At 37.6% G+C, this 16,377-nt stretch overlaps 1 protein-coding gene across 1 annotated transcript; it reads right to left on the reverse strand.

Annotated features, from left to right (window-relative positions):
• Nucleotides 1-3,297: 3,297 nt before the first annotated feature.
• Nucleotides 3,298-15,679, reverse strand: LOC134750459 (uncharacterized). Its single transcript, XM_063685618.1, has 13 exons — nucleotides 15,542-15,679; nucleotides 14,936-15,058; nucleotides 13,937-14,036; nucleotides 13,144-13,241; nucleotides 12,317-12,456; nucleotides 11,696-11,870; nucleotides 11,234-11,416; nucleotides 10,762-10,912; nucleotides 9,856-10,027; nucleotides 7,644-7,776; nucleotides 6,803-6,927; nucleotides 5,223-5,320; nucleotides 3,298-3,401 (listed from the first exon to the last, which is right to left on the reverse strand). The coding sequence occupies exons 1-13, from the start codon at nucleotides 15,623-15,625 to the stop codon at nucleotides 3,310-3,312; spliced, it is 1,674 nt and encodes a 557-aa protein (XP_063541688.1). The 5' UTR covers nucleotides 15,626-15,679; the 3' UTR covers nucleotides 3,298-3,309.
• Nucleotides 15,680-16,377: the final 698 nt, after the last annotated feature.

The following is a 16,377-nucleotide window of genomic DNA, read 5'->3' on the forward strand; positions in this document are numbered from 1 at the left end:
TTTGCAGAAATCGCGAAGCGTCTGGTTGACGTAACTGGTGACCGAAGAGCTGGCGGCTTTCTCGCACAACGTATCAGCATTGCGATACAGCGGGGAAATGCCGCCAGCATCCTTGGTACAATGCCTCAAGGGCCTATTTTAGATTTAAGCTAGTTATTAATTTCGTTTACGTAGTACCACTGTATATATCTTGTATCCTTACATTAAATTAAAAAAAAATAGTACTAGGTACAGAAGGTTCACTCTCTAACAAAACGCGTCTTTTACGACAGATATGCACAGGCAACTAATATGGCTATAGGTATATGTGACGTTTTCAACTAAAAGGTACCACATTGTCGTTTGTCGATAAGGTTGATTTCAAATTGAAGCTTTATGGAAATAGCGTCTTATTGACAACCGACAATAAGTACCCTTTTGGTTGAAAACGGCACAAATGTTAATTAAGCACGTGACTTTGACATGGATATGAAGCAGCGACGTGATAATGTATGTAATTTAACTTGGTGATAAAATATCAATTGTGCTTTGAGCTATTTACTTGACTTCGAGAAGGGTTGTAAACAGGCCCTAAGGCAAGTGGCTGTTCTATTGTCACATAGATATGTAATCTGAACTTATTTATAAGTTTAAGTGTGTAAAAATAATTGTAAAAAAACCCTTGTTGTGGGTAAATTATTTTCCCCTCACTAGCTCGGAAAGCCCTCTTTTATCCTTTAAAACAAGCGGGGAAAAACGCATTTTATCCACTAGTGGGGAAAGTAATTTGACCTTGGATGGAGCGTGTTTAAGTAGCTTGACAGATAACAAAACGTAAAACGCTCATAATAATGGTTCGTTTGATATTAATTATCATTAAATAAATGGTTTGAGAATCTAATAAAAAATACCAGATTTAGCTTTATTTAATGATTTTAAGTCATAAACCTTAAAATTCCTTAATAAACGTTTGTTTTTTAATAATTATGTTAAATATAATTCTGAACGCACAAGTTAAGTCGATGCAATTTCAAAACGCATCATTGACATTTCATACGTCAGAAATGTCAAATTTGTCAACAAAAATTTTACTTAAAAACTTCTCACGTAAAAGTACAGAATTTCCAGAGTTTTTTGTTATAATATCGTAAAAAAACAAGTGATTCCAGTGATGAAGATGATTGAACGCCTATGGATGTTGCACTTTCCTCGCTATAGTGAGGGGAAAAGTTTTGTGTTACACACGGGTGCAAATGTATTTTACTTCTCGTGTGTTAAAACACTCGCGGGTAAAATACAACTTTGCACCCTTGTATAACAAATAACTATTATCTATCTATCTATCTAAGTGTACACGCTCGTAGAGGCCTTATCAGATAAAAATAGATAATTAATTATCTCCAAAATCGAGTTAATTAGAATACCGGTTTGAGAAAGTTACTTAATTTATGCTCAGGAAATGCACCCTTGAAATTAACGGACTTTAAAAACTAATTACGGAAATTGAACTGAAACAGTCCCTTATTTGTGCCGTTTTCAACCAAAAGGGTACTTATTGCCGGTTGTCAATAAGACGCTATTTCCATAAAGCTTCAATTTAAATTCAACCTTATCGACAAACGACAATGTGGTACCTTTTAGTTGAAAACGTCACATTTTTGGGAACTATGGATAAGCATTTCCTTTACAACATATTCTCATAATGAGAATATAAATTATATATTATAGGAAGGTTACATAAAATAATCTTGCAACACTAATTGCTTAAGGGCAGCGGAAGGGTTGAAGCGCAATAAATCAGAATTAGGCGGAAATGGAAACGCGCGCAAATTGGCCCTGGCAGTGAAAGTGTTAAGCTCAGTTTCTTAAAATTAATTGTGACACGTTCTTAGGTTATTCTATTATGTGATAAAATAACATCATTTACAGTACATATGGTGCTACTTTTTCGCACTAGTCCGTAAAAGAGCACTTTTTTTGCCTTTAAACTTTCGACATGAAAGTTTAAAGGGCCATATGTACTGTAAAACGTTGTACGATACACGTGCGAAAAGGTAATTCGCAACTCGTGTCGATTTAAAACACTCCCTGCGGTCGTGTTTTAATTTATCGCCACTCGTTTCGAATTTCCTCTTTTCCGCACTTGTATCGTAAATAACTATTCCCTATGACTTGTATTAACTGTGCGTATGCTCCTGTCAAAAACTGTGCAAAAAAGTTAAACTTAATAATTATATTTGTAAAAAAGTAAACCTATGTAGGATATATATATTCTGTTTTTTTATTCCGTAGACTAAAATGACATTTCATGTGGTACCTACTAAGAAATGTCATGTCCTACACATGAAACGTCATTTTAGTCTACGGAATATAGGTATTAAAGCTTGCTCGTGTAGGTGTAGGTAGCCGGTAGCCTAAAAAGTAGCTAAATGTTATAAGTGGATATTGTATCGTGCGTGGATTTACCTACTTTTTAAGGGGTGAACTTTTAATGATTAAACAAGTCGGATCTAAAATATTTAATGGACGCAATATATTAATATGCACATAATATGTATATGTATAAATTTCATATTTAAATAAATTATGTTTTATATACATACCTACCTACCGGGTGCGTCCAGTAACACGAGCAATAGTTACTTGTGCAACAAGAGAGGAAAGTTGTTTTTTCTTGCGAGTGTTTATTTTGAGTCCAGAGAAAGCAAATACTACTACTAATTTAGAATCTTGGTTGTAGCGAGGGACTCAAAAACACGAGATGTAAAATAACTTTGCTCTCGTGTTGCACACATAATTTTTCACCTCAGTAGTGAGAACATATTAAAGGTTAAAATGTATTTCGAATTACACAGAATAATTCAGAGAAAAAAAAGTATTAAGTGGCAGTTCATGGCCTTCACTAAATTAAAAAGTTACTTTGTATCACTCCCTGGAGTGAGGAAAGTCGCCCTTTCTTCACTCCAGGGAGTGACGGAAGTAGGCTTGTTCGAGCTGCTGAGGTGAAATTTGATTGAGGCGAATTTTGTTACGTTTAAAGCGCGACAAGCAATTTCAATTACACTGATGAGCGTATAGCGTACATTATTGAAGACAATGTTTCATTTGTATGAAAATAGGTCAAAAATTTCATAATATTTAAGTCGCTGAACAAATGTTGATTAGTATTCGTTGATTAGCCTACAGTATAATTTTTTGCTCGTGTTACACGCCACACCCATACAAGTCGACACAGAATGGTTAGCGACAATCGCCACACCCGCGCTAAATGTATTTAATCGTGTTTATAAAGTATTTATTTTTAATGATATAGATTGTTGTGTATAACTTTTATAAGTAACGTTTAGCCAGCACAATACGGCTAGCTGGCAAGCGGCAGTCTTGCAGCTGGTGAACGCGGTCGCTTCGCTCATAGGCCGGCTCTGAAACGGAGGAAGTCAGTTCAGTTCTTGGTTCTTATGGCATCTGTCCATTGGGACAATTTTGCCAGCATCAAGGTTGTGAGAGCAGAATTTCAGTATCTTGATCCAGTCCGTGTAGATGCGTGATCGGTTGAAGAATCTAAACTACTATAGAAATAAAAATAGGAAAAAAAACCGGCCAAGTGCGAGTCGGACTCGCGCACCGAGGGTTCCGTACTTTTTAGTATTTGTTGTTATAGCGGCAATAGAAATACATCATCTGTGAAAATTTTAACTGTCTAGCTACCACGGTTCATGAGATACAGCCTGGTGACAGACGGACAGACGGACAGACGGACAGACAGACGGACAGACGGACAGCGGAGTCTTAGTAATAGGGTCCCGTTTTTACCCTTTGGGTACGGAACCCTAAAAAGGGGCGCCCGGAAAAACCAATAGAAACTGTAGAAAGTATAATGAGCCAACTGCCAGGATCATCTTTGTTTTTTTTTAGAGGAATTAGGGGAAAGTGAATAAACAAACAGGTAAAAACTTTTGAAAGAGGCTAGAGCTTGATATTAAAATCTTTCATAAACTTAGCAAGGACATAAACAAAGGGAGAGTTAATCAAAGCAAGAATATGGTTTATGTAATAGGACGTCGAATATACCTATAATAGTCAGGAAGAAATCGTTAAAACTGGCATGAGTATTGGGACAGTTAAAGAAAATGTGGGAGGAAGTCTGAATACTCTGAATGAAGATGTCAATTCATCCCAAAGCCAAATTGTATGGGAATTTCAGATACAAGTCGGCACGGGTTCCCGTTACAAGATCCAGGTAGCGAAGTGACGTCAACGACGTCATAATGACGTAATTTATACGTCATAATGACGTAACGGACGTCATAATGACGTATAAATTATACCGGGGTAATGACCTGAAACCCTAGTGTAAATTTTATTCGATAGCGTGACGTAACGTACGGGTTTACGTTAAGTCTCATTTTGTATGGAATTTTGAGTTTCCAAAACGTCCCGCTTGGCGCGCTGTTCCAAACGCTATCGACGGAAATTTACTCTAGAGGTACAGAATTCTTCGAAAGGGAGTTTGGGGTAGCATCAATAGGTATATTGAGAGGGTATGCGATGTAAATTTTTTAAATGCTCAAAACTGATTAACATTTGACATATATTGACCGGGATATAGACCGTGATTACCTTTTGTAGTAGTATTAAAACTCTTTATTGTACAAAAAGAAACATAAAACAGGAAAAACACACATCATTTATACAAAGGCGAACATCCCTTTCAGGGATCTCTTCCAGTTAACCTTTTTTCTAGTTAAACTTTTGTATTGTTTTTATGTATATCCCGGTCAATATAAGTCTAGTGAAACTAACCGTGAATCATTCAAAACTAAGCTGTTATGCACAACGTATCAGCATTGCGATACAGCGAGGAAATGCCGCCAGCATCCTTGGTACAATGCCTCAAGGGCCTATTTTAGATTTAAGCTAGTTATTAATTTCGTTTACGTAATATGTATATCTTGTATGTAAATAAAGACATATTAAATCACATTTAGAAACGGGTCTATCGCGAATTTATTTTGTTACCTTTATTTACCGACGTTTCGACACAGGTTTCACTGGTCGTGGTCGCGGCTAACTGACGTCCCAGCAAAATGTCAAAACAGAGATTTGTGTGACTACCCCACGAAAAGTGCCGTCCCGTTTCTAAATGTGATTTAATATGTGTTTAAACCGCGAAAGTTTTAAATGTTATATTGTAAATAAAGAGTTTTTAATTAGCTGTTATTGTTTAACATTTGTCAACATACCCGCAGCGAGAGCACGCAGGGCAAGAATCGCACCGTCTCGGGAAAGAGGCGCCTCCAGGGTCTCAGATATGCGGGAGAACCAGCGGGCTTCGGTGCACCTGAAATGTTTCAGTTCAGATGGTTCAACATTAATTAAATTGTAATAGATCGGTAACAGAGAGGTAACGCGGACAGCGTCAGGGCCTCAGGGGGCCAATGCCGCATGCGAATCTTTTAGAAGGGGTATTCTTTTCATAACTCTTATAGTACTTATATCTTTTAGCATTAATTTTATTTAGAATTAGTTTAATTTTGAAGTAAATAAATAGTAATACAAATACAATACAAATCGTTTATTTACCAAATATTTTACAAATTGACATCACATTGAACTTAACAAAAAAAAAAATAGATTTTACAATTAAGCTAATATCCATCGGCCCCAAACTAGGCGCAGCCTGTATCTCGGGAACCGGGTAAATACAATTTACTGAGAAATTTTAACAATACTGAGTATGATGGCCGTTGTTTGAACGAGAGATATCAAATATAAATTATAAATTAATTGAACTACAAAAAAGTGCATGCAGGAAAATATATGCAAACAAAAAAAAAATACAATCAAAATAAAGCATTCAGGAGAGACATGCGTAAGAGGTTTTTTTTTTTTTTAAGCGTGGTGTGTGTGTATACGCTACCTAAGTATGAATAATTTCTTCTGTCTGATTGTAAGACTGAGAAAGAAGCCATTTCTTAGTTTTCGATTTTAAGATAGAGCAAGAGAAGTCATCAAAGTTACATAATTTAGAAGTAATATTCAATGCTACATTATATTAACTAAAAATGTATATAAATAAAATATTTAAGTATATACCTATAGACTGTTGATAATGTCATGGTTGTCCTTTTAAAGAGCGAGATTACGAAATAATGAAGGTAAAATGGTTTGTTTACATTATTTGCAAGTTCTATTGACGACGACTTTAGTCTAATTATTAAGTAATTAAATCATACAAAAAGGTAATCCGCCACATGCTTCGTCAAAACACAAACGTAATCCGCACAAGCCTCGTCCTGACCTTATTCTACATTAGTCTAATACAAAACATAATTTCTGCAACAAGCTTCGTCAAAAACAACCATAAACTAATGCCCATCCCCACCCTGCACCAAGACCGGCCCAAAACTTCTAATTATTGCTCTACATAGAGGTATCTCTTTTGTTAAGCTGTTAGATACTTATAACGCTTAATTTTATCCGCTACTTTTGTACAGTCATGTACAAAAGTTAATACTCTCTTTTTCTGTTTGGTCCTATGGTTGACTGGTAGAGAATGCCATGAGGCATTAAGTCCGCCTTTTGTACTTTTTTGATGAGCGATAAAGTTAAAAATAAATAAATAAATACTCACGCTATACAGCCGAAGGGACAAGGCAGGCCACCTTCTACATGGTGGTCTGACGTGCAAAGAGAGGTCCAGAAGCAGAAAATTAACCAACAGACAACCCGAAATGGAATTCTTTGGTGCAAATGTACGGGAAGACCCGACCCCAGATAAACTGGGATAAGGGTAGGACAAAGAAGAGAAATAAATACTCACGCTGGGCAAGGATCAGCTGGAACCAACATGTTCATCGGTAGAGGAGAGAGCTCCTTTATATGTGGCTGTTGCACTGTGTATTTCTTACGCGATGTGCTTAGGCTCCTCTTTTGGGCCTTGCGCTCCTATTATTGAGAAAAAAGTTTAAAGCCTTCAAATGGTAACTAACTAAAAGACAGTTTACTTTTTGCATCCCCATTTATTATATTTAGTCAGATTTTTTTACAGAATTATTAGCTTAAGGGTAAACTCGCATTGTTTGGTGACACGCCTAATTCGGTGATACAAGTTTTGAAGCATGACACCCAGGAAAGCTAGTGAATTAGGGCCTTTTAAAAGCCGTGAGGTCCCATTTAAAACCCTAAACTTTCCTGGGTGTCATGTTTCAAAACTTGTATCATCGAATTAAGCCTGTCACCAAATAATGTGAGTTTACCCTACCTACTTATTAATCCAAAAACTATCTCAAAATGTCCATACGTATTCCACTTCCACAACTGTAAACGTCTTCCGACTAGCACAAAGATTATACATAAATACATTTTATTGCTGCTCTACAGTGATAACAATATTAGGTATTTCTTTTCAGACGATTGGGTTTTGTAAGAACAGCTTGTCTTTCGACAAAGGCATCCTCTAAAGATTGCCATTTTTCCCTATCTCTTGCAAGTCTAATCCATCTTCGGCCGGCCACTTTTTTGAGGCCATCTTCACAGCGTTTCCATTGTAAAACACTAAAATGGAAGTGGGCAAGACTAGGAAGATAACAGAATGGTACCCAATAGGTCGCTTACTATCACTCTTCTGCTCGTTTACATCCTATATCATAAATTAAACTTACCAAATAATAGGCAGTCTCAATGAGCTCCTTGGTCTTCTCATTAATGAGACACAGCGTCAGACCCAGCTGGTGCAAAGATGGCTGCTTGTCTCCTAGAAGATTCTGGAACGGCTCCAGGGACAGGTCTAAGATTCTAGAACGAAAATAATCTGCTTAAAAACAATAAATTAGCAAAAATAATAATGAATTCCTACCGCTATAAAAGGCCATTTTTAAGGTTCCGTATTCCAAAAGCAAAAAACGGACACACTTTGTTTGTAAATAAATTACTTACAGCCTGGTGACAGACAGACGGACAGACAGACCAACAGATGGATAGAGTAGTTTTAGTAATAGGTTTCCGTTTTTAGGGTTCCGTACCCAAAGGGTAAAAACGGGACCCTATTACTAAGACTCCGCTGTCCGTCTGTCCGTCTGTCTGTCACCAGGCTGTATCTCATGAACCGTGATAGCTAGACAGTTGAAATTTTCACAGATGTATTTCTGTTGCCGCTACAACAACAAATACTAAAAAGTACGGAACCCTCAGTGGGCGAGTCTGACTCGCACTTGTCCGGTTTTTTTACCCTTTGGGTACGGAACCCTAAAAACGTGAAATATAAGTTAATGATTCCACAATTAGGTGACTAGGCCTAAATGCATATTATGTGTTTACAATAACAGACATAACTAATGACTAATGATCTCACGCCATCTGTCGGTGACTGACGGCACTAATGACTGGTGATAATGACGATTGATGACTGGACCTTAGGGCCGTAGGTTCTAATAATGTTCTAATCTATTCCTAGGCAATCATGCTGGTACAATCAGTCATCGATACGGACAAAGTTCCAATGGACTTTACTATATGGGAATTTAGGTAGTGTAAACATATTTTTGGCACATTGTCCGTGTCGATATTAATTTTAATACCTTGATTGTACAAGGCACCTAAGTTTCGTGTATCTCTGTCACTCTAATATGACAACGTTAGATATTAATTACGTCAATAATTTTAACCATTTACCCTATTTGCATATTTCACACAAAACATATTGAGAACATTTCAATGACGTATATTTATTTTTTATGACCCAAACAGGCCAATTCGAACGTACACTGACATCAGAAATGACATCTAAATGATGTCATTCAACTATCTAGCATTTCACTCGTACTTGTTCGTGTACTGGAGCGAGCGAGACGCACGATAACTAAATGACATCATTCAGATATCAGTTAACAGATTCATTCGATATCCTGCGATTTGTTTAAAGTTGTACAAACAAGTAAATCGAATTTAAACTGTTGTGAGACATACTAAATTTAAATTTTGTTTTCTTATTCAAGTTTTAATTTAATAGGTAAGTACACAGAATGTTAACATCATGAACACTTTAAAAACAAATTAATAACCAAACCCACTTAATAATTTGATGACAACTTGATAGCGGCATTAGCCAATCTATAGGTATCTTATGCTTTTTTGTTAATAAACTTCTGTCAAATTTAACAAGTCATTGTTTCATCTTTTTTACCCCAATCGGTCAATTTGATATTTGTATATTTTTTTTATACTACGTCGGTGGCAAACAAGCATACGGCCCGCCTGATGTTAAGCAGTCTCCGTAGCCTATGTACGCCTGCAACTTCAGAGGAGTTACATGCGCGTTGCCGACCCTAACACTCCTCTCCCTCGAGCTCTGGCAACCTTACTTACCGGCAGGAACACAACACTATTAGTAGGGAGGGGAGTAGGGGTTTATTAAACAGAGACAAAAATTTACAAATTTCTACTAACTTTATCGAATAAGGAGATAAAGACATATATATGTCTGCGGTACAGTCATATTGCCATGATCGGTGACATGGTTAGATGGGCTAATTCAGTTATAATGGATTAAGTTTACAATGGGTAATTGATGCACTTAGCGTACAGTTGGCGGGGGAATACGTCGCCATTAACATATTGCATAGGTACAGTCAAAAACAGCTGCGATAGTGTGAGAAAGGATAACAGGACAAATCCTTGCAAAGCCGTCAAGTTCGCTTACCTTGTTTCTATGCTAAAAAAACCGGACAAGTGCGAGTCGGACTCCCCCACCGAGGGTTCCGTACAAAATGAAGTTATTTTTTTATTTATTTTTTACAAATTTTTCACAAAAACAAATAACTACGTAGAATAAAAAGTATAAACGAATTGTAGTAAAATTAAATGTACGAAACGAACCTAAAAATGTCGCTGATCTTATCCATATTAGTCTCCAACAGCTTGGTTTTCTCTCTATCCTTCATCCGCAGTATTTCCGTCCTGCTCTTCATCTCTTCCAGCTTCTGTCTCAGTTGCTCTAGGTTCTCTCTCTGTCGCACTTCCACTAACTCGTTGAAATCTTTACGATCAGCTGGAAAGAGATTTTTTTGTGCATTATTTCCAGTTTAATTTAATAGGTCCAGTTTCATTTGATTTTGTTCTTGAAAAATACACAAAAAAAAACATTTCGTACTTCGTGAATGTGATTATAAAATTGTAAGGCAATTGAATAATCAACCCAATTCCATTTGCTATGTATTTTGCACCCTACATTTTGCACTCTTAGAGCCCTGCGGGCGCAGCACGGTTCCATTTTTATCGTCTGTCACTATGCCCGTCACTTTCGCACTTACATACTTGTTTCAAGGCAGGGTCGAGAAATGTGTGCAATCTGGGCTATAACTGCGAAAATCGAAGATCGCGAATTGCGGGCATCTTTCTCTGTCCCTCTAATTACGCCTGAATTGGAGTATACGAGAAAGATGCCCGCAAACGTTGACTTTCGCGCTTTATTTCTACTGAATAAAGACACTTACCAACTCTGGTGTTGCGGGTCTCCGTGGGCGACGGTAATCGCTTACCACCTAATAAATATTCTTTATTGTGCACCATACAGTTAAAAATACAGAGAAAATGAAATACAGTTAAACAACAGCTAAGCTAAGCTACAGCAACAGGTAAGCTAGGTAACAACAGGCGGTCTTATCGCTAAGAAGAAATTTCTTCCAGACAACCTTTGCCGCTGGTCTGACTGGCTAATTTTATTCGTCATGCTGGTTTGCCGACAAAAAAAATGACTTGCCAGAGTATAAGTGACCAATTTACCGATTTCCCGTCGGATTTTTCCAAGTTCCTTGCTCAGAACGATATTCTCCGCGCAGAAATCAGTTAGCAGCCGGTATACGGAGAAGTTTTCTTGCTCGGTCTTCTCGAACGCTTCTATTATTTTCTGTGCGTTAGTCTCCTGGGCGTAGTTCTTAAAAAAAGAATGTACAGTTAGCAGCAGGATAACAGAAGACAGATGTGAAAGTTGCGGTAAGTTTCCAAAAAACGTTGAAAAATTGGAAGTTTAAGAAAAAAATCACAGGGAACAAAGGAACTTTCATTTAGGAAATTAAACGGAAGATTTCGATTCCCATAATACAACATTTTGTTGTGTACGAAATTTTTCTATGAGAAAATTTGGTTTCTTACGGCACATCTGTAATAGAAGATAATACCTACTCTCAAAATGTCTAATAAATTAGCCAAAATGGTAATAATCTTTCTTCTTCTTCCATAAAACACCCTTACTTACCTCTATATCTTTAAGCAGATTGGTGTGGTAGTCCAACTCCTCCTGCCACTGCTCTTCTTTCTTTCTCTGCATCTCTTCTTGCTCTATTTCCACACTCTCATTAACTCTCTTCACCCCCTTCGCAGCCAAGAACTTGTACGTTTTCATCTCATGGTCATACGCTTTTTGGAGGTCTCGCATTTCCTGAAATAATAAATAGTTCAAGGCTTAATACTTATTATTTAAGGCGAGACATGGTCGTTCTATAGAATTTCGGCCCTTATGACCGCCATGTTACCAGCTCTCATCAAAATAAGTCAAATTTATCCTGTCTACCTTAATGCCTTTAAAATCTATTATCGTTTTCATATACGAGTACGATACGGCTCGCGCTTATTGAATTGTTGCGCGCGAAATACAACGCGAGTTTAGTAGCTCTCTCTGTCTGAATTCCGAATCCAAAATTCACAATAGAGTTCAAACCTGCACTTGTATCGTCTGATCCACACGCCCTTTCTCCGTCAAAGACCGCAGTTTGGTGCACCACTCATCCCGCTGGTCGTATGCCACTGACGATGACTCGAACAGGTCTGTAAGGAACTTCTTTCCTTTGCAGAGAGCTGATAACATCTTAGACCAGTTCTGGTTGAAGATGGCCCTGCGGATGAAGATGAGAGAGATGGATCACACGAATGTCAATGATAGAGGACTTTAAGAGCTATATGACACCTAGAGATATTCATACCAACGGTTTCGTACGTACTGAAAGCAACATCGGTTATGTATATTCTGATAGTGTCTGGTCCACATTAAGTAAATGTTGCACTCACTAGGTTGACCTAGACTGAACTGCTAGGCTTAATTGAGCTGGCCACGTATCCCGAATGCATGCTCAATGGTCAAATTAGCTATCGTATCGTATCGTGGAGGGCCAGACTGAGAAGATGGTAAGACGACTTGGACTCATATTGTGGCGACCGGCGGGAGCAAGCGCAAAGTCGTGACGAGTGGCGGAAAACAGAGGTCTTTGGCTTACAATGCGACACAATGTAGCCTATAAAAAAATTACAACCTTTGTGTTATCGTAAGCTTCTTAATTCTCACCTGTCCTTAAGCATATGCTCGATCTGCTCGCGTATCTGCTTGTTCTCATGCTGCACAGCGTTGAAACGGCGGTTGGCTGTCTCCAGCTTATTCTCTGTGGCCACTAGACGAGTCTCTCCTTGTTGAGCTCTCTCTTTCAACTGAAATAAAACGGGGCTTTAAATGGACGTATACCAACTCGAAATAAGCATCATACTAGGTCTAGTAGAGGATGAGTGCACCAAAAGATCGATAGCTGCCAAGTTGTGTAACACTGTTAGTAGGGCGTGTAGCTCCATGCAGAGGGCAGGCCGGCCGCTTGACTTTTGACCGCATCACATGTAAGGATTTCACTGTATTGGTCACGGTACATCAGTCACCTATTTGACTGTCTTGGGAGTTTTTTGGCTGCAGCAGTTTTATTTCATCTGTCACTAGACAAGCCAAATTAAATTATACAACGGTTTAGCAGCTCCATCAGGTTTTTGCAGCAGGCTCTTCAGCTGTTCAATCAGCATAATTCGACTTAGACAAAACAAACTTCAGTAACTATACTAAACTTCTACAAACTCACCTTGCCCATGAAAGCATCGATTTCTAAAGCGAGGTTTAGACTAGCAAGAACTTAATTGCATGCAATTTTCATTACATTGCGGTATCTGATAAACAATTTTAATGCAGTTTACCTTAGTAGTCGGCAATGTAACGTAAATTGCATGCAAGTTCTTGCTAGTCTAAACCTCGCTTTACTGAAGCTACAGGTTTTTACACCAAGCTCTTCAACTGTTTCATTATAATTATTGGCCCTATCAACAGGCAAGACAGGTAACCACTAAACTTCAGCAAACCTTGCCCATAGAAGCGTTGACGCGCCTTTTCAATTCCAGCAAGTTTTTGTGATCGCGCTGCAGCAGTCCTTCCAGTTGCTCCATAAGGATTATTCGACCTGCCAACAAGATAGTTCTGTAGAGAAATAATGAAAACATGCCAAGCTAGTTCTAAATTCATTAATTTAAAAATAGTTATTTATATGCAACAATAGAGGAAAGTTGGTTTTTCTTGCGAGTGTTTATTTTGAGTCCCGAGAAAGCGAAATATTCTAAGTTAGAATCTTGAGCGTAGCGAGGGACTCAAAAACACGAAATGTAAAATAACTTTGTTCTCGTGTTGCACATATAATTTTTCACCTCAGTAGTGAGAACATACTAAAGGTTCTAATGTATTTCGAATTACACAGAATAATACAGAAAAGAAAATAAATAAATTTAAAAAAAAAACAATTTGTAATAGAAGTATGAATCGGCAGTTCATTGGCCTTCACTAAATTAAAAAGCTACTTTGTTTCACTCCCTGGAGTGACGAAAGTAGGTTTGTTCGAGCTGCTGAGGTGAAAAAAACATTGCACATTTCTGAAGGCCGGTTTGGGCAATAAGGCTTTCGTACTATATCTGCTCAACTGTGCTCTCTACTTTACAGCTGTTAGGTCTACAGCTCACAGAGCCACTAGATTTATTTATGGAAAGTCCACACCATGATATGCATGACTATTTTAAGTTTAAGTTTTCCAGTAACCCTTTCAAAAGGTTTTATTAGTAATATAATATGTGCCTAAGTTACACTCAATAAAATGAATAGACATACTCTCACACTGGTGTTCTGTTTTCTCTCTTAGCAACAAGGATCGCTGCAGCTCCGCCTTCATTCGCTTTTCGTTCTTCTTGTGCACACCAGTTGTCGCGATCTGAAAAGATAGGATGCGCTTTTGTAAGAGGTAGGGGAAGTACGGACAAAATGACAGGGTCTTTTGTTTTTAACTCATACATCTTTATATAAAGTAATTATAATCGGATTTAGTTGTTAATATTCATCATTAGTTCATTGACTAACATTAACACATTTTGTCCATATAAGTAGTATGGGTAAAATGCCACGCCAATGGACAATGGACATAATGGCATACTAAAATTCTAAGGACACAGTTCACATAAAACAATTGGTCTTCTTCAAAGCATTAGCACATGAAACACGAGCCCAACGAGACCGAGTAACCAGTATTCACCAGACTTAGAACGGAATTAAAACTCATGGAATGAAACAAAATGAAATGAAATCATTGCAATTATAGTATATGGACATTTGTCGTCATCATCTGTATGAAATAGCCTATGTCGTTTTGTCCAGTGTATATGTGTATGTGTTTTGTCCAAATGTAAACAAGACGCTTTAAAAATCGTATTTAATTAAAATAACTGTGCATTCTATTAAAATTAAGACAATCACTATCTAATGTCTCCAGTCTCCAGTTTCCAGTTTTAGTACAAATAATCACAAATTACTACACACAATCATGAAAATTGAAGAAATCCATGTATAAAATAAACTTTTGTGGGCACCGAAACGTTCATACTCATACTCATATATTCCATGGTAGGTACCGTTCACACTCATTACTCCAAAGTGAATAGTCTAATGGCGCTGGGTGTCTCACAGAATTGTAAAAATGGCAGCTGTGTCGATAAACTCACTACAGTCCGCCAATTTCGAAATAAGACTGTGCAATTTTGTCCATACATGTCATTTTATCCGTATTTCCCCTAATGCCAGTCAGTCCGACTTGGCGAGCAACTCGTTTCTCTTTACCTTCAAATCTTCCTTCATACTGCGGTAGTCCTTACGCAGCTGGCGCAGCAGGATATCCTGTCTTCGGAACATCGGGTGCACCCCTACTGTTCTGTGGGCCCGGTCTCGTTGTATTATCCGGAACTATAAGTAACCAATAATAAATACATAAAGTCAATGTGGGGACCTGGGGACGAACATCTATCAGATAAGACCGTCTGCAAGCTCTTCTGAGCGTTTATTAATAAAAATGCCACTTTTTTTATACTACGTCGGTGGCAAACAAGCATACGGCCCGCCTGATGTTAAGCAGTCTCCGTAGCCTATGTACGCCTGCAACTTCACTTTTATTAATTTTGCATTTTTACATAAATTTTGTATCATTTCTACTTAGAATCACGAGCTGTTTCGATCCTCATGGGATAAAAAAATGTCCCAAGGTTTTTTCCTATTGTGTTACCATTTCCCCATATACTTTGTAGTATAAACACAAACGTAACAAAAAGGAAATTTTGAAAAATGTATGGAAATTTTTGGGAAACTTTTTTTCTGTACGGCAGCGGAGTCTTAGTAAATTAGGGCCCGTTTTTACCCTTTGGGTACGGAACCCTAAAAATGGTAACGTACCTGTCTTTGTAACATTAAATGCTCATCTTCTTTCTTCTTCATAATCTCCTGGTCATTGATCTGTGTTTCCGTCTGATTGTCCATCTTGATATAATTAAACGTAAAAAATGTGTACAAATTTAATATGACAATTTAACCAACTAGATTTTATTAAAAGGTTTTGACGTAGGGTAGACCGATGTAAATTGGATCACAGGGCTAATCGGACTAAGATACATATACATATATTCTAGGAGTTGTGTTCTGACGCTCTGTGATATCACTGTATATGTACTGTGTCTTTAGGCCGGCTCTAAAAATATATATTTATTAATTCTTATATGTAATTAAAAAAATTAAAAATTTACCGCTTCGGGGCAGGATTCGAACTTGCTACCTTTTGGAACATCGGTCCAATCGCTCTAAACGAACTGAGCTACCGTCGCTTACTAGAGGCAAGCCTATTATTCTATTCTATCTTTGTCTTTACACGCCTTAGGGAGACACGAAATCTGGCCCGAAGCGGTGAATTTTTCGATTTTTCCTTTCGGTAAATTTTTTTCAATAGTACCCTAACACATCTTTAGGGATAAGACCGCCTTGTTGTAACCTATAGTTGGTCAAACCAAATTGTCAGTAAATAAGAACAAAAAAAACTATACTCATCCTTTTCTTTTGGGTGCTAGTACAAGATGCTCTTTGTAAGACAAAGATAGTATGATTCTCTCTGTCTATGTTTGAAATAAGACAGTCCTTTGACAAACTATAGTTAAAATCTTTTTCAAAATTTTCATTGTAATTTTACATGTAAGATGTATTGATATTGGTGCAAAGTACACTGTGGTATCACAACTTGC

This window comes from Cydia strobilella, chromosome 20 (assembly GCF_947568885.1).
Source record: "Cydia strobilella chromosome 20, ilCydStro3.1, whole genome shotgun sequence".
Classification (NCBI taxonomy): domain Eukaryota; kingdom Metazoa; phylum Arthropoda; class Insecta; order Lepidoptera; family Tortricidae; genus Cydia; species Cydia strobilella.